General features: G+C 36.2%; 1 protein-coding gene across 1 annotated transcript in view; it reads right to left on the reverse strand.

The window, feature by feature from the left end:
* LOC105745654 (myelin-oligodendrocyte glycoprotein-like) overlaps positions 1-12,969 on the reverse strand; it is a 28,939-nt gene extending 15,970 nt beyond the window's left edge. Inside the window, exons 1-2 of the mRNA XM_058281080.1 lie at positions 12,752-12,969; positions 5,431-5,778 (exon numbers count right to left, since the gene is read on the reverse strand). Coding sequence (XP_058137063.1) covers positions 5,431-5,778; positions 12,752-12,815 — 412 coding nt within the window. The 5' untranslated portion in view covers positions 12,816-12,969. The remainder of the gene's footprint in view (positions 1-5,430; positions 5,779-12,751) is intronic.
* Between the last annotated feature and the right edge of the window lie 14,268 nt (positions 12,970-27,237).

The following is a 27,237-nucleotide window of genomic DNA, read 5'->3' on the forward strand; positions in this document are numbered from 1 at the left end:
TACTAGACTTTACATTCAAAGCACAAGCAAAACAAAAGGGACAAAATGGATAAATGAGAATTCATCACAATGAAAATCTGTTGCACCTCAAAGGACTTTATCCTGAAAGTAAAATGACAACTTACATAATGGGACAAAATATTTGAAAAACACTTATCTGATGAAGGTTTAATTTCCAGAATATATTAAAACAAAGAAAATAAAATGATAAACAAACTAATTTTGCTGCACACTGTATCTTTTAATATTTTTAAAATGACAAACTAATTTAAAAATGGACAAAAGAATTGCATAGATATTTTTCCAAAGATGAACGGCCAGAAAGCAGGTGAAAAGATGCTTAACATCATTAATACAAAGAAATCCTTCAACTAGACCCATTGGGGAAATGCAAATCAAAATTTGATACCATTTCACTCCTACTAGAATTTGATACTACAAAATGAAAATAAATTCTAGTCAAGTTGTGGAGAAATGGGAACACTCATTCACTGCATGTGACAATGTAAAATTGTGCGGTGACTGTGCAAGATGGTTTGACAGAAGTCTAAGAATATAAGTAGCACATGACTTAGTAATCATAGTACTAGGTTTATAACCAAAAGAAATTAAATTTGGGAATCAAACATTTTCCCACTGATGTTCATAGTGGTATTATTCACAATTGCCAAAAGATGGAAGCAACCCAAGTGTTTATTGATGGATGAATGGGTAAATGAAATATGCCCCAAACATGGAATGGAATATTATTCAGCCATAAAAAAGAAGGATATCTTGAACCATGTGACAACATAGGTGATCTTTGAAGACATCATGTTGAGTGAAATAAGCCAGACACAATAGGAAAGAAGACTGGCACAATAAGGTATTATCTCACCTATTTGAAACAATAAGAATAAACAAATTCACAGAGTCAGAAACTAAAATACAGGTTAACAGGAGAAGAGTGGGGATAGAGAATGGAAACTTAAGTCTTAAAAATGCATAGGTCTCCTATTTGAAATACTGAATATCTTTCATGGATGGTACTAATGGTAGCACAACATTATGGTTGCAATGAACGGAACTGAAATATTCACCCGAATATGATCAAAAGGGGTAAATGTTAGATTGCATGTATGGTAGCACAGTAAGAATTTTTTAAAATCCTTGAAATCACACTACAAAGTGATCCCTAAGTTAAACCATGGGTGTTAATTAATACTGCAGTTATTCAAATGTGCAATCATTTTTAACAAAAATTGTGGATGGTGGGGTGGTGTATTGGAATCTTGTCATTTTATGCATGATCTGTAGCCTCAAAACTTTTCTAATAAAAAAACAAAAAAGTGAAGATTTCCTACGCTGTGGGGATATTGGAGTATCAAGATGAAAGGAATGTGGAAGTCCATGGAGCCTAGAGTGCCTACAGCTGAAAGCAGGAGGATTGCATCCAGTATCCATATGGAATCTAAGCCCCCTCTTGACATAGATGTGGAATGGACACAACCAAGCCAAGGTCCACAGGAAGGAGGAATACGGTAAGGATCAGAATGGACTTAATGATATTCTATTCATGAACTATTGTGGTTAATAATCGAGAAAATGTGGCATTGGTGTGGAGAAAGTGGCCATGGTGGCTGCTGGGTGCGGGGAATGGGAGGAAGAGATGAGATGAGGAGGCATTTTCGGGACTTGTAGGTGTCCTGAGTGGTGCTGCAGGGACAATTGCCAGACATTGTATGTCCTCCACAGCCCACTGGATGGAACATGGGAGAGTGTGGGCTATGGTGTGGACCACAGGCCACGGGGCGCAGTGATGCCCAGAGATGTACTCACCAGATGCAACGGATGTGTCATGATGATGGGGGAGAGTGTTACTGTGGGGGGAGTGGTGGGGTGGGGGCGGTGGGGGTGAATGGGGACCTCATATTTTTTTAATGTAATATTTTTTAAAAAATGAATAAATAAAATAAAATTTAAAAAAAAAACAGAAAGGAATGTGGAAGTGTCTTACTTTGAGGTCTGTGTTCCTCCCTGGACCACAAATGATGGACAAACTCTCATTTAAGAACAGTATTTTGCAGTTTAGTGTGCAGTAGCTCTGCTTTATATAAAAAAAATCATCTATTGAAAAATTAGAAAAACTTTTACTGGGATTGAATTATCCCTAATTATGATAATGAAGGAGAATTATCCATTTTTATCTTGTATAATCACCGTGACATCCTCAGTGAGCAGGGTTACATATCCACGATGACCTAGACAGCACACAGGTGGCCTCCAGGCTTGAGACTGAAAAAATTACATTTTCCGAAGTTAGTAGCTTTCAGAAGCATTATGTTTTCATGCTTATAAGGATAATGTTTAGGGAGAAATGGTCAGGTTTATAGAAATGGTCAGAAAGACTCTCGTGTACTTCAATTTCCTTTTCGTAAAATGATGATGACTACAGAAATAAACTCATGGGAATGGTTTAAGGATTAACTGAACTTGTCCATTTCAAGTGGTCTGTAATTTGTAGTAAGTAAGCATGTATTAAGAGTAAATAGGGGAGAGTGTGGGCCATGATGTGGACCAATGACCATGAGGTGCAGAGATACCCAGAGATGTACTTGCCAGGTGCAATGGATGTGTCATGATGAGGGGAGTGAGTGTTGCTGGGGGGGGGGGGGGGGAGGGGTGCGGTGGGGGTGGTGGGGTCGAATGGGACCTCATATTTTTTTAATGTAATATTTTTACAAAATCAATAAAAATAAATAAATAAATAAATAAATAAATAAAAGAGTAAATAGGTTAAGAGTACAAAGGAGAGATGGGTGCCAGTTGTTTCTAAGCCTTTTCATTTCAAAGGAATGCCTAAAGGTATCCTTTACACTCTGGATATAATGAGAGTTAAAGGGATAAAGCAATTGTGGGAAGATACTTTTAGAGTACTTATTTTTAACAGGACTTTTGGGAATATCATAAAATTACGTTAGCAAGTTTTCCGGTAATAAAAGAGTAAAGTTAACCTTTGAATCACAATACCCTATTTACATTATGAAATATGTGGCTATGTGTAAACCCTGCTGCCAGAAAGGTAGCTATTATTAACAATTTTCTCTAGCATCCATTAGAGAGAAGATTGGGAATATAAATGCAAATTGGATACATGGGAAATTAAAGAGGTTATAAAAATATAAATCAAATATTACCTAAGACACTTATATTTTAACTTAAATTATCAAGTCATGTTTTAGGGATCAAAAGAGAAAAAATTCCAGTACAAGGGGAGAGCAGTGTTCCTTGATTCTCACTTTATTTTGGGTTTTCAGCTGGCAAATTCAAGGCCTTGATAGTTCCTGTTATACCACACACTGATCCCAATAAATCCCTTCATTTACCTGTTTCATGAGGCTGGGACTTTTATTCTCTTTTGACAAAAGTAGGAGAGAAGCATACAATTTTCACCAGTGTAATGAGAATGTCTGATTATGTGATTTTATACCAGTTCCTCAAATTTTGAGACTCATATCTGATGTAACAGTTGTGTTGGGGACAAGTAGGCCCCTGGCCCTGGCCCTAAGGGACACTCAGTACACAGCTGCCTACATGCCCCAGGACACAAATTAAATGTCAAAACTCCTCATGCAACAACAATGTACAGATGGTATTGTAGATTGTGATTTTCTCCAGCCTATGCAATTCCTTCCTAAATACCCCATTTATGTGCTTCATGTGACCCTATCAGAAACTCTGTTTTGAAATGTTTTTATTCTGAGGTCCTATATATTGTCCCTCATTTTCCACCTCTTTGTGGAGCACTATCTTCATTCCTTGACTGTCTTCACCAGAAAGAACCTCTCCTATCCATAAGTCCCAATATATAAAGCTCATATCTGACAACTTGCTGAGGGCTTTCTTTGGTCTTGCTGCTGCCCTGAGAAATGACCTTCAGGAGGTGGGTTGCAACAAGTTGCTGATTCATAGAGTAGCTGATTTGCAACCATGTAGTGTCCAGTTAGCTAGCCAGTATGGGATAATGAGTGGTGACCTTCAGTAGGATTTACCTTTGGCATTTGCTGAAGGCCTTGGTTCTGCAATGATTTTTATTGCCACCCTTTCTTGCATGCCTTCAGAGATTGCACTGATTTCTGACTGTGGGCCGAGTGTACTCCCCCAAGAGGGTATGGAAAATGATAGAAATGCAGACCAGAAACTGCAAAACAGAAAAATGCATGAAAACATGGTGTCTCCTGGTAGAGGATAAAGTGAATTTGCCTGAGGATATGGCATTTGTTCTATGATTGGCACAGATAAGAACACCTAATGCCACATATCTCCATGTACTACACTGCATGGGGTATGGGCAATGGACAAGTGGAGTCACCTCAGAAAGAACAAATCAATGACCTGAGAAGCCTAATGCTATGTGTTCACCTAGAGGAAGAAATAAGCACTGAGTCAATATAGGACTTTTCTTTTAATTTAAAATGACTGAGGATAGCAGATATGAAAATAATATTGTATCCACTGTAGTCTATAAAACATGGCACAACAGAATAGCCTACATGTGTCATAGTGCTTCCAGTGGACCTCAAAAGAAACCAACATATTCCATCATAGGATTCTAATAATATTATTTACAAAGGCTGGACAAATGTTTCCGCCAGGTTGCTGAAGGATGTGTGCAACTATCCCCCCTCTCATTCAATGTCGATCTCTGAAATCTGAAAGATAATGAGGTAATTCGTCTGTATCATTAGCAAAAATTCTGCATAGGCCCTTGGCACCCCATTCATTGAATTTACATAATAACCATCCCTGAAACTCAATAGTACCTCCTGTAATGTTTGCACAGAAAAGATTGATTGAGACTCAGTGTATGGCTGATGTTTGAAGTCTTCTTTAGTCATGGAACCAGACAAACATCTTTTTGTGGGAAGAATTGCTGAGCAAAAGTGGGATTTAAGAGGATAAATATATATATATATATAGGGATCTGAGTAAAGAGAGATGTCACTGCAAGAATGGACAGATCCTTATTTCACTGGATATGAGCACAACCAATGTGGAGAGAAGTGATGGTGAAAAACATCTGGACCCAAGGGTGGGCTAGTCATATTTTTCCTGCCTCTTACTTGCATTGAATTTTTGATACTGAACCAAACTCTCTAGATGAAATGAGTTGCTGAGGCTTTTCAGATATAGGATATATTAAATGCCCTGCACTCTCTTCTCCTTAAGCAATAATGTTAATGGAAAGAATTCATTCTTATTACAACCTGAAGGACATAGAAGAGATTCATGAGATGAATTTAAGTCCTTTAATATTCTTGGTATTCTTGATCACTCTTTATATAAGACTTAGCCACCTCTGTCAATATATGTAAATATGTTTTCCAACATTTCACACTGGTGCTAGACAAATAAAATTAGTTATTTAAAACTTTTTTTCCTGAGGCTCACCTGTGACCAACACTTGAAATTGTGCTTCATTGAAGTATGAGGAGCTTTCAAACAAACACCTGTATTCCCCTCCATCAGAAGGACGAATGTGACGGATCCTCAGTGTCACGTCCCCTTTGGTAATATTGTCTTTCAGGAACTCTGTCCTTTCTCCGTAATCTGGCTTCTGCTTCTCAATATGATCCTGGAAATTTTTATAGAGATGCACCAGGCCAAAAGGATTGTTCCGGTGCCATCTCACCTCCATATTCTGGGCATCCATCGTTGGGCTGAGATGGCAGGACAACTCAGCCTCTTCTCCTACCAAAGCAATGACTGGTGCTTTTGGTCCTATCACATGGAATTGCCCTGGGGGATATTTAAGAAAAGGATAAGATCAGCACCTGGACTGTGGTGAGAATGATTGTGAATACCTGATGAGAGAAAACTTCAACTAAAATAATGAGCTGTGGTCCATTAATAAAGAGATCTAAAAAAAGATGCGCATTTACAGCATTAGGATAAGTGGTAATGAAGGAAAATAATCCCAATGTGGAACTGGAATATAATAAAAAGTAAAGTTTGTGTTTTCCTACTAGCCTAGGCTTGAAATTCAAATTCCTATAAATTACTTTATTTAAGTTTCATAAGAACTCTGTATTACAGTTTATTTTCCTCATTTTAAAGATGAAGAATTCAAATTTGAGTCAGGAAGGAGTTTAGCAACTTTCTCAAAAAATAAATAATTATTAACACACAAAATGAAAATTATAATACTGACAACCAAATATATCCTCATTTTAAACCAATATATTATTTTGAAATACTGAATAAAGTAGAAAACCTGCTGAAGTAGAATATAAAGCTATTAAAATACTATTTTTATTAAGAAAAACATGGGTGACAGTTTATAACATTTCTCCATTTTAGGAAATGACTGTGAGACCATGTATATAAAATAAATATGCTAAAGCAAATCTATAGGTTATCTCTGAGAAGAGGCTTTATGGATGAATATAGTCTCTCTTTAAAATGTTTTTATATACAAACAACCTCCAGGTTTAGAATACCTCAATTTCCAATAACACCCAATCACATTTTTAACCTCTCTTCTTATAAAGAAGAGAAAGAAAAGATCAGATTATGAAATAACAGTTATTTTCTCAATTTGGGCTACTTGACTTTCTTTGTTTCTCATTGTTATTCAAGGACTTTCTATGTAGATGAAGGTATTCACTGCTTTGCAAAGGAAAGGCCCTATAGGGCCAGAGGGAAACAATGGAAAAAAATCCATCTTATCAGAGAGTAAGACAGAAATTACATCTTCTTTAGATCCTTCTTTTCCATCTACTGATCATTAACTCAATTAATTACTGAGTTCCTAGCCTATGTCAGGCACTACTCTACGCACAGATGTTCTAGGTTAATTTTTGAATATTTTGATGAGAGCCATGAGAACAAAAAAATGTTGTACAAAGTATAAGAAAATGGCAGTCAGGGATTTCATTGGCTCCAAACAAAATCCTAAAGCATATACTATTCAGTGGCGCACCACCCTCAGAGTGGATCCTCATGGTACAGCCTTGGGGACACAATGAGAGGGATCTGTTAGCTGGAAGTAAAGACGCTTTCAGAGGAGCCTGAGATGTTCCAGAATGAACAGCATGACATTTAAAACAAGCATTGTCATGGGGTCTTTATCGATAACTACGGATGGCTACATCTACAGGTTGGTGGACACCTCAATATTCCCAGGGCAGAAAATATTCTTCGTTATCTTCCATGGGTTCTACCCTGTGTGGACAGTCAGCCTTCTATCACCTGTAAATTAAGTTGCTTTTTTTTGTCAGTCCTGTTCAGCTCTGTAGAGGAATTTCTCCATTTGCAAACACTTCTTAATAATACCCTACAAAGAACTGATGTCCAGATCCTTGAAAATTAGTACCCACTGACTTGGACAAGAGGGATCTGATTAGAAATAGTTGGGAGAGTGGAAGAACATACTTCATCTGTTACATAAGGGGCCTTTTGTGGCATAATTAACTGGTGGATCTTCATAAAACATGGTGTGTACCATGGGCATTGCCACAGTCTTGAAGTAGAAAGGACACACAGAGTATGAATGCATGTAGCACGGTGAACTCTCTCAACATCCATGTTAGAGAGCACCTTTCATTGCAGTTCTATGAGTTCCCAGGCCAAAAGAGTTAGCTTCCTTGTAGTTCTCTGTGGAGAATTTAATGATCATCTGATGATAGTATGGCAAGGATGACAACTATTTATATCCTAAAATTCTCTTCTAATTTACACTTCTTACTAGACCTAGTTAAAAGAAAGGCAGGTGGAAACATGGAACTGCAATCCTCCATGGAGAAATAAAAGTGGTAGAATAAACCTCACATATATAACCTAAATGTTCATTAGACTAAACTATGGAAGGAATCAGACAGGCATGTATTAGTCAATAGGCATCAGGTCAATGCAAAAATCAATGACAGCCACACCAATGTTTATAATGACATTATTCACAATTGCCAAAAGATGGAACCAGCCCAAGTGTCCATCAACTGATGAATGGACAAGCAAATTGTGGTATATACATACAATGAGTTATTATTCAGCCATAAAAAGGAATGATGTCCTGATATATGTGACAACAAGGATGAACTATGAGAACATTATATTAAGTTAAATTAGTTAGATGCAAAAGAATGAGGACTGTGTGATCTGATTGATATGAACTAATTAGAATAAGCAAACTAATAGAGTTGGAAACTAAAATATAGTTTATCAGGGGATAGGTTGGGGCTGGAGAATCAGGATATGATTATTAATTTTTAGAGAATTTCTATTTAGATTGATTATAAAGTTTTGGAAATGGATAGTGGTGATGGTAGCACATCAAGAGTATTGAGTTGCATAGGTGAATGTGATTAAAAGGGGAAACTTTAGGTGGTATATTGTACCAGAATAAAATTAAAAGATAAAACATAAGAATATACAACACAGTGAACCCTATTGTAGAGGATGGACTATAAATAATAATACAAGTATAAGAAAATTATTTCATGAATTATTACAAACATTTGACACTAATACAAGGTGCCAATAATAGGGTGGTATATAGGAAAAAATACATCTAATGTATACTACTGATGATAGTTAATAGCACTATTTTAATAATCTTACATCAATTGTAACAAAGATAACTACTGCTGAAAATAGTACAATTATAAAACATGCTACCATCAATTGTAAAAAAATCTTCTACATAGATGCAATGTGTTGGCGGTAGAGCAGTGTATGAGAATCCTGCATTTTACACATGATTGCTCCATAAACCCACAAGTTCTCTAACAAAAAAATTTTTAAAAATTAATAGCATATAAAAATGTGCAGCTTCTATAAGTGGAAAATTAGTATGCAATGAAAACTTAGACTTGAATCATATTAATTTTAAATGGTCAGTTTGAAAACATATGAATCATTTAGAACATTAAGAAACAGATGCAGATATGTGAAGAATAAATGTTCACAGGGAGGAAAAAATACAGAGTGGTAATTTCAGAAATTGAAGTAGAAAGCATAATTTCTTTTTTTATTGTTTTTTTCTTCTTTATTTTCTTTTAAATATTACACTAAAAATATGAGTTCCCCATCTACCCCCCCCCACCTCTCCACCCCACCCCTCCCACATGAACAACCTCTTCCATCATTGTGGCACATCCACTGCACCTGGCGAATACATTCTGGAGCACTGCTGCACCATATGGACAGTGGTCCACATTGTAGTCCATACTCTCCTCCAGTCCACCCAGTGGGTCATGACAGGACACACAACATCCAGCATCCATCCTTGCAGCACCATCCAGTACAACTCCAAATCCTGAAAATGTCCCCACACCATGTCTCTTCTTCCATCTTCCTACCATAAGCAGCCACCATGACCACTTTCTCCACATCAATGCTACAATTTCTTCCATGACTAATCACAAGAGTTCCCCAGCAGAACACCAGTAAGTCCACTCTAATCCATACTCTATTCCTCCATCCTGTGGACCCTGGGATGGTTATATCCAGTCCCCCTCTATATCAAGAGGGGGCTTAGATTCCACATGGATGATGGATGCAATTCTCCTGCTTGCAGCTATAGGCACTCTTGGCTCCCTGGTGTGGTGGTTGACCCTCTTCGTCTCCTTGCCAGCTGGCCAGGGTAAGTCCAAGGAACCAGAGGGTAGGAGGCACAAGTCTGCTGAGGCCCAGACCTGGCCATCACATGGACAGTCCAGAGATTCATATCTCCAACCCAAATGCCAACCACAGGTCCAGTAAAAGTAATAGAAGAGGCATGTGTAGAAAGGTCATACCTGAATCCAATTCCATCACCACTCAGGAACACAAACTGCAAAGTAGGGCCAACTGACATGGTCCTGAACTCCAGAGCCATCTGTTATGACCATAGAACCTGTGGATCTCTGCAGCCCTCAGGAGAACCAGCACCTAGGTTTCCATCTACCTTGGCTGTCTTTGGTACCCTGCTGAGGCATGCATAAGCATCACCCCTCTGATGACTCCCCCTTTTATCCAAAGTCAAAAAGCAGTTTTTAACTCCTGATATTACATGTAGGCTGAGATATTCTGCCAGTCTTTTTATAGTTACATCATCAGCTGGTACTTGGTAGTAATCCCTTGGTGTCAGGGAGGCTCATCCCCAGGAGTCATGTCCCATGCTGGGGGGAAGGCAATGCATCTACATGCGAGTTTGGCTTAGAGAATGGCCATATTTGCGCAACATGGAGGCTCTAGGGAGGTAACTCTTAGGCACTCTGCAGCTCTAGGCCTAGTTCATATTTCAGGCACACAGGCTCATAATCATAGCCATCAGTATCAAGGGCTCATTGTTGGACCATCCATCTTTGTTGGTCTTTGTCATTAACACAATGACACAGGCAGCCAAAGGCATACTATGTGATACTCATCATGTTATATCGTGAGTATTTTTTATTCAAAAGAGTCTTCAACCAGTATGTGCATTGATTTCCTAATTCCTAAACCATATTAAAAATTTTAAAAACCTCATGTCCACAGAGATTTGCAGGACCACTAATTAAAAGTCATGAATGTCAAAAAATTAGAATACTGAAATAAACATTTCCTTTGACTAAACAAACTTATTTCATGGATTCCATCCTTTGAATGTAAATACTCAAATAATTGGAACTCTGACTTCTTTCTGACCTGCTGGCATTCTTCCCTTCCTGATATCCAGAAATGTTTTAATAAGAACTGCTTGGAAATTTGTCAAAGTTCAATAATAGCCAGGTGAGCCACCCTGTGTTTTTGAGACAAATATAGCCAGACAATAACTTGTCTATGGTAAGTGGAAAGTACAAATTTTGCCATAAGATTTTTTTCCTTTTTTTTTGTATGTCTTTTTTAATTTTTTTAATATTACATTCAAAAAATATGAGGTCCCTATATACTCCCCACCCCCCATAACAACAATCTCCTACATCATTATGAGACATTCATTGCACTTGCTGAATACATCTCTGAGCACCACTGCACCTCATGGTCAATGGTCTGCAGCATAGCCCACACTCTCCCTCATTCCACCCTGTGGGCTATGGGAGGACATACCATGTCCGGTAACTTAATAGTACTATAAAATTTAATGTTCTTCAAGGTGCTTTAGAAAACTTAAAAACTAGAGCAGGGGTTCTTAATCTTTTTTGTTTCACAGATTCCTTTGCCAGTCAGGTGAAAACCATGGACCCCTTACTAAGTCCACACTATGCTGTGTATTATGATTAAATATATCACAATCACATCAACACATCCCCACAAGAATAATGTGGTTTTTTTTTTTTTAATTTCAATTCAAGCTCATGGACCCCTTGTTAAGAACCCCTGAATTAGAGAAATAATTTGACAATTATTATGACTCAAAGAGTTCAATTTTTCTAGCAATGGAAGAACTTCTAACATTGATATAAAGGCAGTTGTCTCCAAAGGTTTTGAGGGGGAGGAGGGGGAGGAATAAATGTAACATGGGGCATTTTGGAGACATTGGAGTTGTTCTGATGGCATTGCAATGATGGATGGCAGGCATTCCACTATGAAGTTGAACATCAGCTGTTTAAGTGAGCCAATCATCATAGAAAGGAGAAGTAGCAAAAGGGTAGCAGCATATAAACTTCAGTGTAAACTAAATCCTTGCTATGTAGCAGTGCTCCAAAATATATTCATTAAATGCAATGAATATGCCACACTGATAAAGGTTTTTGATGTGGGAGGAGTAGGGGGGTGTGGGGAGTGGGGATATATGGGAATCTCTTATATTTTTTAATGTAACATTTTGTGTGATCTATGCCTCTATTTAAAAAAAGGATAATAAAAAAGGGCAGCAAAGGCCACAGGAACCACAACTGGATATTTGTTTCCTTAGCACAAGTCACTATAAGAGGAGCTCCACGTGTAGCTTCTTAAATGAATATCCTCTTTTCCAGCTGCTAACTCAGTCCTTTAAAACTGAAACTAGAAACAGCTGTACTTTGCCCCAGCTATCAGCATCAGACTAATCACATAGTATACATAAAATGTTCACATGAATAAAAGTTGTACAGATGGAACTATATGGCCATAGGAATTATTGGGGATTCTGAGTATTGAAGTGGTTAGGTTAAAAAAAATAATTAAATAAAAGGAACACTGGATGATACGATGTAGCATTATCTGCTTACTCACTTAACATTTTTTGAACAGCTCTTACATGACATACGAGTGATAAGCTACGAGAGAGGTCAAAAGACATTTGTCTTATGCTTAAAAATTTTCACATACACTCTCAAATTCCCCTGAGATGGTGAGAGAAACAGAAACAACCACTTCTTTCAATTCCCCAAGTTAAATCATACAAGGTGGCCCATCTGCCTGACTGACCCCTGGAGAATGAAAGAGCACTTAATTGGTAATAATGGAAAACTGAGACAAATAGAGCAGAGTTTAATGTCACATCCCTAGACTTCTGGGAAATATCCCTGAGTACCAAAGGAAAGGTAAAGACAGTAAGAGCTAACGTTGTTCAGAATATTTCCTGGCATCTTGTGCTGGGTAAATTTGTGCTGAGCTCTGAAACTTGGGTCCTACAATGCTTGAGCACTGAAATTCCCCAGCCATTTTTCAAGAGCCATCTGAATTTTCAGTCTCTTAGAAGCTATTCTGCATTGAAATACCAGTCAAGAGAGAAGCAACAAGAAAATATAGAAATGTCCAGATTCAAAGAGGGCATTTGAATGAGTAATAAGCTCTGAATCAACTCACCAATTGAATTCCCACTTACCTGAGCGTGTGTGGGAAACCATGAAGAGGAGGAGGAGGGTCCCAACAAGACAGGGTGGAGCCATCTCAGGTGAGCCACCCTGGGTTCTTGAGCATCATTTACCCATTTGGGGAGAGGGATTTGAGGAAGAAAAGAGAGGTGAGGTCTCTCCTGGCTATCCAGCTTTGTGTGTAGAACTACACCTTACAGATTTTAAAACCACTTCCTTTCACCACCAAATTCTCAGTAAATATGAAAGTAAAAAGCAGGTGCACTTTGTCCTGGCTATCACTGAAAGTGTGATCATGTGGGGTGCAAGTGGGTGTGTGCTGTTAGCCACAGTCCATAGGGCACTCCAATTGCACAAATGCAAGAATTTCCTCCTGTGAACAACTACAGGCGTAAGACTATGGCAGGTGCTCATTGAATCTTAATTTCTTAGAAATCTAATATTTTATTTTGCTAAGAGCTTCCAGGGCTATATAACACAGACGGATTAACTTTTACATGGGGATTTATTAATTTATGAGCTTACATTTCCAAGGCTGAGAAAAGTGTCCAAATCAAGGCATCAGGCAAAAATCTCTCCCTGAGGACCCCAGGCAGGGCTCCTGGACCCTTGTCACTTAGCAGGGAAAATGGTGGCATCTGCTGTCTCTCCCTTCTACTCTGGCTCTTGTTGCTTTCAGCCTCTGGTTTCCTCCAGTTTTCTCTCTGCTCTGGTGGCTTTCTCTCTACCAGGTTCTGTTGCTTTTAGCTTCTGGTATCCCAGAATTCTCTCTCAACTTCTGGGACTTTTTGCTTGATGCCTTGATTTGGACATTTATCTCAGACTTGGAGCTGTAATCTTGCAAGAAAATAAACACCCATTGTAAGAGAAAACCTATTACCAGTATGTTGCTTTTGGAATCTTTTAGTAAAGTAAAACACTTGGGATTTTGTTTGAATTTTTGGAAAGCTTTCCTTCCTTCATTGTCTAATGCTAGAAATGATGTAGGTGATTGATATATGCTTATCCTATAAATGGAAGCTAAATCAAGAAAAAGTCACTAGGAAGGATATGAAAAAATAAATAATTGAAAAGTGAAAACAAGCTAAAATGTGTTTTGTGTAAATGAAATCAGATAGCTGATTATGCATTGACTGACATAACAATTTTGGGGGTTTAATTCACCAAAACATCTGGTATGAGATTTCAATTTAGTTTCTAATCATGGAAGAAGGGATTTAACAATTGCTAAAATGAAGATGAGACTCATAACATTTGTTACTTTGTAAAATAGGTTTTAAGACAAAAAAACAATGATATTTAGCACCATTTTACAAATTGAAACTATTGGGTGAAACTATGAAGTACTGTCAGGAAATTGTCTACAAAGAAGTATGTACTAGAGCTGTGTTTTCTTGGTTGTATTATTATTGGTTCAATATTTAGTGAAAAAGCTACCTGAAATTTATGATTTTCATTATAACTGGATATATCTTTTCAATAAGATCAGAATTGGAGTACTTGTGAAAGGCAGTGCTGGGTAAAGGATTTAACTCTCATGAAAATATTCCTCTATTTTGTCTTCCAGAAGCAGCCACGGCAAAATTTATAAACCAAAGCATTGATTAATAATTCCTGTGATGCATATGTGAGACTGGACATTTTTATCTGCCACCTCTACATTCACTCTTTGTTTCTGCTCATATATGGAATGAGCTGATGAATTTTGAGCTTACTGCTCCACTCCTGAGAAACTAAGTACTATAAGAGGCTATATCTAATTATTGCTTACTAATTTTTCTGTTCTATTTTATTTTTTTTTATTTTTTTTAAAAATTTTTAAATTATTATCATGAATAGAAAATTATCATTATCAATTTTCCATGGATAGCAGCTGATCAGATCTGGAGATGAAGGGAAGAGCAAAGCAGAGTTGGTGCATTGTAGGAATTTTCAATTCAGGAGAGATGCACAAATGAAGACCAATACTTGAGGTGCCACCTCATAGATGTGAATGAAATTTACTACTGGAAGACAGAGATGATGGGGAATTTTATCTGGAGGAATTGTAAAGATTTCATAGATTTGATGATGTTTAAGCTGAGTATAAAGGAGAACGGATACTTGTGGATGTGTGCGCGAATGCCAGGAATTGCAAGAGTGAAGCTAAGAGGATCAGAGTTTGATTTAGATGGTACAGCTTCACTTGAACTTCTGAAGGGCTCAGACTTCTCAGAAAGGGAAAAAGCTTCTCTGGCTGTGTTCACTGCGTGCATTAAAATCTGGAACATATGAATATTAGTGTGAGCACAGGAAGTGTTCAAATCACAGAAACCTCTCATTTTTAACATTTCTTCTTATAAAGATGAGAAAGAAACGTTCAGATTATGTCATAACATTTATTTTCTCAATTTGGGTTCCTTGACTTTCTTTGTTTCTCACTGTTTTATGCAGGGACCTTCTATGTAGATGAAAAGCATTCACTGCTTTGCAAAGGAAAGGGCCTATTAGGGCCAGAGGGAAAGAAATGGAAATAAAAATCATCTTATCAGAGAGTAAGACAGAAATTACATCTTCTTTAGATCCTTCTTTTCCATCTACTGATCATTAACTCAATTAATTACTGAGTTCCTAGCCTATGTCAGGCACTACTCTACGCACAGATGTTCTAGGTTAATTTTTGAATATTTTGATGAGAGCCATGAGAACAAAAAAATGTTGTACAAAGTATAAGAAAATGGCAGTCAGGGATTTCATTGGCTCCAAACAAAATCCTAAAGCATATACTATTCAGTGGCGCACCACCCTCAGAGTGGATCCTCATGGTACAGCCTTGGGGACACAATGAGAGGGATCTGTTAGCTGGAAGTAAAGACGCTTTCAGAGGAGCCTGAGATGTTCCAGAATGAACAGCATGACATTTAAAACAAGCATTGTCATGGGGTCTTTATCGATAACTACGGATGGCTACATCTACAGGTTGGTGGACACCTCAATATTCCCAGGGCAGAAAATATTCTTCGTTATCTTCCATGGGTTCTACCCTGTGTGGACAGTCAGCCTTCTATCACCTGTAAATTAAGTTGCTTTTTTTTGTCAGTCCTGTTCAGCTCTGTAGAGGAATTTCTCCATTTGCAAACACTTCTTAATAATACCCTACAAAGAACTGATGTCCAGATCCTTGAAAATTAGTACCCACTGACTTGGACAAGAGGGATCTGATTAGAAATAGTTGGGAGAGTGGAAGAACATACTTCATCTGTTACATAAGGGGCCTTTTGTGGCATAATTAACTGGTGGATCTTCATAAAACATGGTGTGTACCATGGGCATTGCCACAGTCTTGAAGTAGAAAGGACACACAGAGTATGAATGCATGTAGCACGGTGAACTCTCTCAACATCCATGTTAGAGAGCACCTTTCATTGCAGTTCTATGAGTTCCCAGGCCAAAAGAGTTAGCTTCCTTGTAGTTCTCTGTGGAGAATTTAATGATAATCTGATGATAGTATGGCAAGGATGACAACTATTTATATCCTAAAATTCTCTTCTAATTTACACTTCTTACTAGACCTAGTTAAAAGAAAGGCAGGGAGAAATATGGAACTACCAATCTACCATGGAGAAATAAAAGTGGTAGAATAAACCTCACATATAACCTAAATGTTCATTAGACTAAACTATGAAAGTAATCAGACAGGCATGTATAAGTCAATAGGCATCAGGTCAATGCAAAAATCAATGACAGCCACACCAATGTTTATAATGACATTATTCACAATTGCCAAAAGATGGAACCAGCCCAAGTGTCCATCAACTGATGAATGGACAAGCAAATTGTGGTATATACATACAATGAGTTATTATTCAGCCATAAAAAGGAATGAAGTCCTGATATATGTGACAACATGGATGAACTGTGAGAACATTATATTAAGTTAAATTAGTTAGATGCAAAAGAATGAGGACTGTGTGATCTGATTGATATGAACTAATTAGAATAAGCAAACTAATAGAGTTGGAAACTAAAATATAGTTTATCAGGGGATAGGTTGGGGCTGGAGAATCAGGATATGATTATTAATTTTTACAGAATTTTATTTAGGTTGATTATAAAGTTTTGGAAATGGATGGTGGTGGGGATAGCACGTCATTGTGAGTGATGCCAAGAATGTTGTGTTGCATAGGTGAAGGTGGTTAAAAGGGGGAACTTTAGGTGGTATATTGTACCAGAATAAAATTAAAAGATAAAATATAAGAATGTACAACACAGCGGCCCTTATTATAGAGGATGGACTATAAATAACAGTACAAGTATAAGAAAATTCTTTCATGAATTTTTACAAATATTTGACATTAATACAAGGTGTTAGTAATTGGGTGATATACAGGAAAAAATACACCTAATGTATACTATTGATGATAGTCAATAGTACTATTTTAATAATCTTATATCAATTGTAACAAAGGTAACTACTGCTGAAAATAGTACAACTATAAAACGTGCTACCATCAATTGTAAAAAAATCTACATGAATGCAATGTGTTGGTGGTAGGGTGGTGTATGAGAATCCTGCATTTTACACATGTATCTCCATAAACCCACAAGTTCTCTAACAAAAAAATTATTTTTAATTAATAACATATAAAAACATGCAGCTTCCATAAGTGGAAAATTAATATGCAATGAAACATGTGAATCATTTAGAACATTAAGAAACAGATGCAGATAAGTGAAGAATAAATGTTCACAGGGAGGAAAAAATAGTGTGATAATTTTAGAAATTGAAGTAGAAAGCATACTTTCTTGTTAACACAGTGACACAGACAGCCAAAGATATACCATGTGATACTCATCATGTTATATTGTGAGTATTTTTTATTCTAAATAGGCTTCACCCAGTATATGCATTGATTTCCTAATTCCTAAAACTAGAATTTTAAAAAACCTTACGTCCACAGTGATTTGCAGGACCACTAATTAAAAGTCATGAATGTTAAAAAATTGAACACTGAAATAAACATTTCCTTCAACAAACAAACTATTCCATGGATTCCACCTCTTGAATGTAAATGCCCCAATAATTGGAACTCTGACTTTTTTCTGACCTGCTGGCATTCTTTCCCTCCTGATATCCAGAAATTTTTAAATAAGAACTGCTTAGAAACTTGTCAAAGTTCAATAATAGCCAGTTGGGTTATTACTTGACTATGGTAAGTGGAAAGTACAAATTTTGCCATAAGATTAATAGTACTATGAAATTTAATGTTCTTCAAGGTGTTTTAGAAAACTTAAAAACTAGAGCAGGGGTTCTTAATCGTTTTTGTTGCACAGACTCCTTTGCCAGTCAGGTGAAAACCAAGGACCCCTTACTAAGTCCACACTAGGCTGTGTATTATTTAATAAATATATCACAACCACATTAACACATCGCCACAAGAATAATATTTTTTTTTTAAATTTCAATTCAAGCTCATGGACCCCTTGTTAAGAACCCCTGAATTAGAGAAATAATTTGACAATTATTATGACTCAAAGAGTTCAATTATTCTAGCAATGGAAGAACTTCTAACATTGATATAAAGGCAGTGGTCTCCAGAGGTTTTGTGTATTTTTTCTTTGTTCTTGTTAGCCTAGCCAATCTACTCTGTATCTTATCTATTTCTCTGATGTTTTCCGTGTCAATGCCTCTTTTCCTACATTTTGTGAATTTTTTTTTTACTTTTACTTCAAAGTTATTAAAAACTTTAAATTGGCAATAATTTTTAATGTTCAGGAGCTCTTCACTGTTCTGGCTGTCCTTTTTACATTGCATCTGCTTCCCATTTAATGCAAGTACCATCTTCTAGAATCTTTGATCCATATTAATTAGTACTAGCAGGTTTTTCTGGCATGTGTTTTTGTGTTTAAGTTCTCTTCTGATCCTTGACAGTTATTTCCTCTGGGATGTTTTTCCTTTTTCTTTCCCATAGTCTCTCCCTTTTGCATTGCAGGCTTTCCTCAAATGTCTAGTGATACTTGGCCATTCATTTACAGACGATGCAAGAGATTTTAATCTTTATGCATGTGGGAGGAGTTTTCTATCAGACAAGCTTCAGTCTAAGATGAGAGGCTAAAAGGTCTGCGTTAATCATGAGAATGCAGACAGCTTCACTCTGAGCTGGAGACCCACATGGACTTAGAGAAAATAAGCACCATAAATTTGGAATATACAAAGTGTTAGAGAAACATAGTCTAGATTTTTAACTAGCTCTTGCCTTTATATGAAAACTTTTTAGAACAGGTACTACAAAGAGAGCATTCGGTCAAGTAGTTTTGAAGTTGTGTTCCCTAGAAGCTAGGATCCAAAGACGTGCCTCAGCTTCTGGACAAAAGCTGGGCCAAGAAGTGCCGTCCCAGGACTGGGGGACTTTCTGAACTCAGAATCCAGAAAAGTTGAATCAGGGAGTCTTCATGTAAACGAAATTGTAAAGATATATTTCTAGAGTTGTCAACGGTTTTTTAAAATTAAAGAACTAGCCTAAAATGAGAACAGAATAAATCAAATGTAAAAAATAAATAAATAAATTAGATGAAGAGCTCTGCATATTGTTCCAGTTCTAGTTCTGATTTTAAAAGTTGAGCTGCATCCCTGTTCTTTCTACAGCTGTTTCTCCAATACAACGCTGTCCAAAATAACTTTTGAGAGATGAGAATTTTCTGTATTTCCACTGCCACATGTGTCCCTGAACCTGAAATGTGTCTAGTGTGACTGAGGAATTGAAGTTTTAATTCTAATTAATTTAAATTTAAGTTTAAATCGGTACATGTGGCCTACGTATTACATAGTGCAGGTCCATAAATATCCTCCAGTAAGTTTCTTTTATGCTTAAATTTGAATTGTATTTCTATCACTTTCCACCAAAAAGAATACTAACACTCTCTAGACATGATTATGTCTATACCAGAGATTTCAGTACACTTCATCAAGTTTGGAGAGTGTAAGCTTACCCTGGCAATAGAGCAGCAAAAAGAACAAAGTCTGCTTGTATATTATACCCATCCTTTCCTAGGCAGTGTCAACCTTACTGAGGTGCTGCAGGAGTGTAAAAACAGGCAATTACTATTTAGAAAAATGTAATAAGGGAGGATTACATGTTTAAGGTGGTTAAGGTGGTGTATCTGGTACAGAGGCAAGCTTCTAAGGAGTGTGTGAGTTCTCATTTTGTCATAGTGTGTTACATCATTGGGTGGAGACCCATACAATGAATGTGAAAGTGTTACACATCCTGGGGAGACCTGATGTTCCCAAGTAGAGGGAATTGTGTCTCTCGAGAGAATCAGTGGCTCCCAATTAGTTCAGGCAATCTAGTATGTGAATCCCTCAACATTGTTGCAGTATCTGTAATCTGGTCCCTCTAGTAGTGAAGATTGATTGTCACTGTGGGCCCTGAAGGGAGGGTGAAAGAGGTATAGAATAGATGGAAGCAGGGCAACTTGAGGCAATGGAAGTGCTCCACAAGGTCATGCAATGATGAATACAGGACATATTAACTTACACCAAAATTGTATAAAAGTCTATAAGCTAAAATGTAAACCATAATGTGAAACATATGGAAGCTAAAAATTTAGAAGTTTATACAGTCTGAATTATGAACCATAATGTAAACCAAAATGGAACCATGTTTCACTGCTATGTTTCAAAATCTGTACATTAGCTGCAGCAAATATAACATGAATGTGTAAAATGATCATTGCTGTGGAAAGGGGGAAAGGGTTTGATGTTGGATATATGGGAGTCCCCTACATTGTACATGTGAATTATTGTGATCTGAAACTTTTTTGAAGACAAAATTAAAATTAGAAAAGAAAAATGAAAGGATTTAGACACTGAAGAAGAAATGAAAGAAAGTGCCTTGGCACTGTACATACAGGGCAACACCTATAACAGTGATGAAAGGCAAAATGTTTGAAAAAAGCTTTATAATGTTTTTTATTTTATTAATACACCAAATTATTTTTACTTTAAAAAAAACAACAGGCAATTAGCAGTGATAATGGATAATCATAGAGTAGTAGCTTTGTAGTAGTAGTAGTAGAAGTAGGACTAGTAGAATCATAACAGTAATAGTTGTAGCAGGAACAGTCCCTACCCTTTACTGTGTGTTGGAAGCTTTAAATAAATCATTGCTATCCTTTACAAAATCCCTAACAAGGAAGCTATTACTTCTCCCTTTTGCAGGTGTGGTAAGAGGCTCAGCGAAGTTGAAACCTTTTGGCCAATGTTGGATAACTAATAAGTAGTGGAATTCATATTTAAACCTCAGTTTTCTGGCTCCAAAGCCTGTATTCCATCACTTCTATGGCAATGCCTCTCCTCAAATGAGTGGGGCTCAACATGATCTTCGGTCATGGCTGGGAAGAAGTAGTTACACTGCTAACAGACAATGTGTCAAACTTTAACAGTATTATATATTTTAACTGTACTTTCAACAATGCTTACCATTTCCTGAGTAAATTAAATAGAGCCCTAGAGCATAGCCTATACAATGATTAATAATCTATATGGCATTGGCATCATAGTCAACCATTTCCAAGTACCAGAAACTAAAGGAATAAATAGCACAGAGACAATAAGCTCAAGTAACAGTCCTGAGGAAGAATCTTAAGAGCAGGGAGTGAAAATTCCAGACTTTTTCTTCTGCTGCAATACCAATACTGTCTGTCATTAGGTGGCAGCAGTAAGAAATTGGTGGGGAAGCAAATATAATCTTCTTAAAGGACAACAGTAACACTCACCACATTTCTTATACAGAAAGAGAAAAAAATGTCAAGAAAGTAAAATGGTCAAAGAAAACGCCCAGATTACCCAAAATTAGGATAATTTACCTGTACCCAATAGTGCATATTAGTAAACTTATCTCTCAAGTAATTAACCAACTTTTAAAGTTCAGCATTTTGTTTTTTCAAGCTCATTTTCATTTCCATGATATGCTCATCCTCTTGTTTTAACTGCTTCTCTGACATTTTTAGTGTGTTAACTTGCTGTGTTTGCATCTTCAAGTCTTTTTGTGTAAGGCAGCGCTTCTGAGTTTCCTGCTCTATTTTTAATGTCAAGTTTCTAACCTAAAAAATAAATTGTGTATTTGATATATAAGTGTATATGTATCAGCTTATCAATGAAGCTAGCAGCAAATGTGGTGAAGCAAAACAGAGTTTTGCCCTTAATGAAGTTATTAAATATACATTTCATCACTTCTTGGCCTTTTGGGTAAAATCAAATGTAAATATAATGTAAACACTATATGTAAATATAATGTAAATTTTCACAGTAAAATTTATTTTTTTATATTTCTGAGAATGTTAAGAATATATTTTAAAATAAAATATAATGTTTAAGGTAAAAATAACTTAAAAATAAAAAAGTTGTGATTCAATTAGTATGTCATCTTAACTCAGTAAAGCTGGTTATAAAATATTATTTTATAAGAGAATTTTTTAAAATTATGAAATCATCATTGGACCTTTCCAAATAAACATAGATTGCTGTTAGTTCATAAAACAGTCTTTCACTATTTATTAGTAAACTTCTTACTTACATCCTCATTGAGCACATCTTTCTGTTTAAGGAACTCATTTATTTTCTGCTGTGACTGTTTGCTCTAGTATAGAGCATCTTTTCTCAGCTTCCAGCAATAGATTCTCCACTTTCTGCTCTAAAGCTCTTTCCTCTAAAAGCTTCTTCTCCATTTCTATTGCTACAAAAATGGACATAATCATGAATTTACAAACAAAAGAAGCATATCAATATATAATGCAGAGCTAACAAACGTGATAGTAAATGGTACTGTCTTAAAAATATTTTTATTAATTCCTAATTTAATATTTTCATCATCTGAAATGTCAAGAATTTCATGATTGGAAATTTTATTTACAGGGCATAAAATTCTATGACACTTTAAAATGAAAAAATATTCTGACACTCTATTATATCCATTCTAATAGAAGCAAGATAATTCTGCCTTTATGATTCTATAATATAGTTACAGCTTTTAAATGAAGATTTATTTTATTTTCCTGCTCCTCTGTATCTCCCGGTGTTACTATTATGACCTTATAACATTCCAGACAGATTGTATACTTCTCATGGTTCTTTCCACATTAACAGCTTTATTTATGCAGATGTTGGAAATTACCTTTTAGGGAGGTGATAAAGGACAGGACTTTGGAACCATAATGTCCCAGTTTAAATCCGAGCTTTGACACTTCCTGGATTTTTGCCCCTGGGCAAGCTGATGAACTGCTCATGGCCTCACGCCCTTACCTCTGGAACAAAGAGACCAGTGCCCACCCTGACATAGGTGCCAGAAACCCTTGTGGTGTTATGAGGGTAGTGCTTGAATGCTGCCTGGTGTATAACAAGCACCTGAGAATACTCATTATTTAGAGTGTTTAGGGATCTAAGGAAAGGTTCACAGCATTTTCGTGGAAAATGAAAGTATTCCTCATGCATAAAAATAATTAACATTTCCAAACACTTTACATGCATGATTGCACATTTTTCACAACAACCCTATGATCTCCCAACAACTTTCACAGGAAACAAGTTTCGGAGGTAAAATAGCCAGAAGAGCCATGCGTGTTACTAGTTAAGTGGTAAGCCACGTTCCTAAATCCAAGGAGGAAAGACAGGCAGGTGAAAGACAAAGGCTCTAGACCTGGATTTTATGATCAAGTGTAAGAGTTTAGTTTTCTATATTCATGTGTAAAATATGGAAGTCAAGATCCTTTTCATACTAGAGTTCCAAGAAACAGTTTGGGAATGGTAGCTATTATACTGAACTGGTTCATGTTCATCAGTTCAGAGAATATCCTACAAACAAATGTACTCATTTTAAAAAATAATCACCATAATGGCATGGAGAATAAAAAGAGGCGTGAAGGAACTCACTGATGTAATAGAAATGTTCTATCTCTTGTTTTGGATGGTGGCCACACAGTGTATTATAAATGTCAAAACTTTTTGTAGCTGACTGCAAATAAAATACCTCAATAAAAAAGAAAATCCAAATTTGTCTTCTAGGCAGAGGACAAACAAACATGGTCTACTACTTCCTACTTTCCAACTAGATTTTTCTAAATAAAAGCAGTTTTCTCATCCTTTATCACCCTAATTAGTGCCTTAACCCTAAACTGATTTTAACAAGAAAAACTCCAATTTTAATTACCTGTAGTAACTGAAAAGCTATTTTTCTTTGAAAAATTACTCATCAATGTTATGCTTCAATATGAAATGAAATTTCTCTTCAAGAATTTTATGAATATTTCACAAGTATAAAGTACTGATTTCCTTTGGAATTTCAAATTTATCATAATTATAAACTGTCAGTTTGGAACACAAGAAAATATGCCAAGACATTTCCAAGCTATAGGCTGGTCTGTGCAACACCTAACTTTGTTCTCTTATCCTACATACATCGCTTTGTGTAGTTCTGACAAAATCTGCCTAAAATCATTATCATGAGAGGTGAAAATATTGGCAAATGATTTGCTAGTTAGGCCAGGTAGTATTTTAAATATATTTATCTTGATTAAATCTGAAAGGTACAGGAATTTTGTAACACACATTGATGAAGTGTACAGAAAGAGCACAGTCCCAAAATCTGAATAGTTATGTCTAGAACATCACTATGGATGCCACTGAAATATTAATTTCTCTCTGATATGAATTAGGTTGAATGATTTTGTGTTTGGGCCTTACTATCTTAGCAAGCATTGTTGCTTTAAGGGAAAAATACATATGTAAATCTTCCTTAATATAGTTTTTTCCCTCCAGTTACCAGTGTTTGGCAATACAACATAAGCAAATGTATTTCAAAACCAAAGAGTTGAACACAGAAACAGATTTTAGTAAAAATGCATACCTTTCGTGGCTTCTGATTTAGCTTCTTCAGTGGATTCACAGATCTTATTTTTATCTGCTAGGTGTGCTTTTGTAGCCTTATGTTCAGCTGCTTCTTGTTCTAAGCTCTGCTGTATAACTTTTAGCTGGTATGTCATATCTATTTCCATGTTGCTTTTTTCCTGTAAGAGATTTTAAATGGCAGCTATCAACTAAAAAGACTGGTTCACAATTTCAAACGTTTTCTAAGTTGGTTTTTAAACAGGCTTATTAATAAGATTGTTCAATTTCCCTTCTTCATTGGTCATCAAATCTTCTAGTGACAATATATTCTCTGTACTTCTTCACTTCCTTTTCCGCTTTAGGTTACTGCATTTGAACCACCGCTGCCCCAGCATACCTGACCCTGCATTCCCCTGCTTCTCCCGCCTATTCTCAACTTCCCTGCCGTGGGGGAAGTTTCCCCCAACTCCCTCTTTAAAACTGTGCTGTTATGGGGTGATATTCTTTAACCACAATGTTTCTCCTAACCAACTAATACTTTTACAAACTTTTAAAACATACCTAATGTTGCCCTTTGCCTATTAAAAAAATGAGTAAAATAAAAAACCTCAGGGTCTGTATCTCTTACCCATCCTTACTCCCCACATAAGAGAATTGTTTTAAAATTTGAAATTGATATATAGAAGTCTTGTCTATTTTCTATATATTTCCCAAAGATTTTTTTCCTTTCTATAGTTTATATCATAAACATATTGAATTTATTTTCCAAATAGAATCTTGAATAGTGAAAATGATTTTTGAAACTCATATAGGAAGATGTCATCTGCAAATAATGAGAATTTTACTTTTCCTGTTTGGATGCCTTTTATTTTTCTCTTGTTTAATTGCTCTAGCTAGAACTTCTAGCACAACATTGAGTAAGTAACAGTGGTGGCAGTGGGCGTCCCTGTCTTGTTCCCAGTCTTAAAGGGAAAGCTTTCAACCTCTCTCCATTGCGTACAGTGTTGGCTTTTAGTTTTTCATATATGCTCATTATCATATTGAGGAATTTCCCTTCTATTTCTATCTTTTGAGGCATTTTTATCAAAAAAGGAAGCTGAATTCTGTCAAATGCCTTTTCTGCATTGATCGAAATGATCACGTGGTTTTTTCCCTTCAATTTGTTAATGTGGTGTACTATGTTAATTTATTTTCTTATGTTGAACCCAACCTTGCATTCCAGGAATAAATCCCACTTGGTCGTGGTGCATCTGTCTTTTAATATGCTGTTGGATTGTATTTGCAAGTATTTTGTCCAGAATTTTTGCACCTATGTTCATTAGAGAGATTGATCTGTATTTCTTTCTTTTTGTAGTGTCTTTATCTGGCTTTGATATCAGGGTGATGGTGGATTCATAAAATGTATTGGATATTTTCCCCTACTCTTCAGTTTTTTTGAAGAGTTTAAACAGGATTGGTGTCAATTCTTCTCAAAATTCTTGGTAGAATTCACCTGTGAATCCATCTGGTCCTGGACTTTTCTTTGTTGGGAGGTTTTTAATGACTGATTCAAGCTTTAAATGTGATTGGCTTGTTAAGTTCTTGTATTTCTTTTAGCATCAGTGTAGGTTGTTTGTGCAGTTCTAGAAATTTGTCTACTTCATTTAGGTTTTCTAGTTCGTTGGCATACAGTTTCTCATAATATCCACTTATGATCCTTTCTGTTCCTGTGGGGTCAGTCATAACTCCCCCCTCCACTTTTCATTTCTTATTGTATTCAATTATATCTTTTCTCTTTTATTCTTTGCTAGTCTAGATTAGGGTTTGTCGATTTTATGGCTCTTACCAAAGAACCAGCTTTTGGTTTTGTTTATTTCTCTATTTTTTTTTTTTTAATTCTCAGTTCCACTTGTTCCTGCTCTCATCTTTATTATTTCTTTCCTTCTGCTTGTTTTGGAAATGGTTTGCTGTTCTTTTATAGTTTCTCCAGTTGTTCAGTTAGATCTTTGATTTTAGTTTTTTCTTCTTTTATTATATAGGCATTTAGGGTTATAAATTTCCCTCTCAAGATTACCTTTGCTGTATCCTGTAAGTTTTGATAAGTTGTGTTCTCATTTTTATTCATCTCAAAATATTTACTAATTTCACTTACAATTTCTTCTTTGACCCACTGATTATTTAGAATGTTTTGTTCATCCTCCACACATTTGTAAACTTTCTTCTTTCCTATTGTTCATTTTGAGTTTCATTCCATTATGATCTGAAAAGGTGCTTGTATAATTTCAATCATATTATATCTACGGAGACCAGCCTTGTGACCTAACATGTAGTCTCTCCTGGAGAAAGATCATGAGGACTTGAGAAGAATGTATAAATTGCTGAGTTTGGGTGCAACGTTCTGTATATGACTGTTAGGTCTAACTCATTTATCATATTGTTCAAGTTCTGTTTCCTTGTTGATCTTCTGTCTAGTTGTTCCATCTAATGATGTGAGTGGTGTCTCCAACAATTACTATAGAGATGTATATTTCTCCCTTCCATTTTGCCAGGTTTGTCTCATGTATTTTGAGGCACCCTGGTCAGATGCACAGATATTTATGACTGAAATTTCTTTCTGGTGGATTATCCCTTTTACAAATATATAATGGCCTTCTC

Source organism: Dasypus novemcinctus, chromosome 19 (assembly GCF_030445035.2).
Source record: "Dasypus novemcinctus isolate mDasNov1 chromosome 19, mDasNov1.1.hap2, whole genome shotgun sequence".
NCBI lineage: Eukaryota > Metazoa > Chordata > Mammalia > Cingulata > Dasypodidae > Dasypus > Dasypus novemcinctus.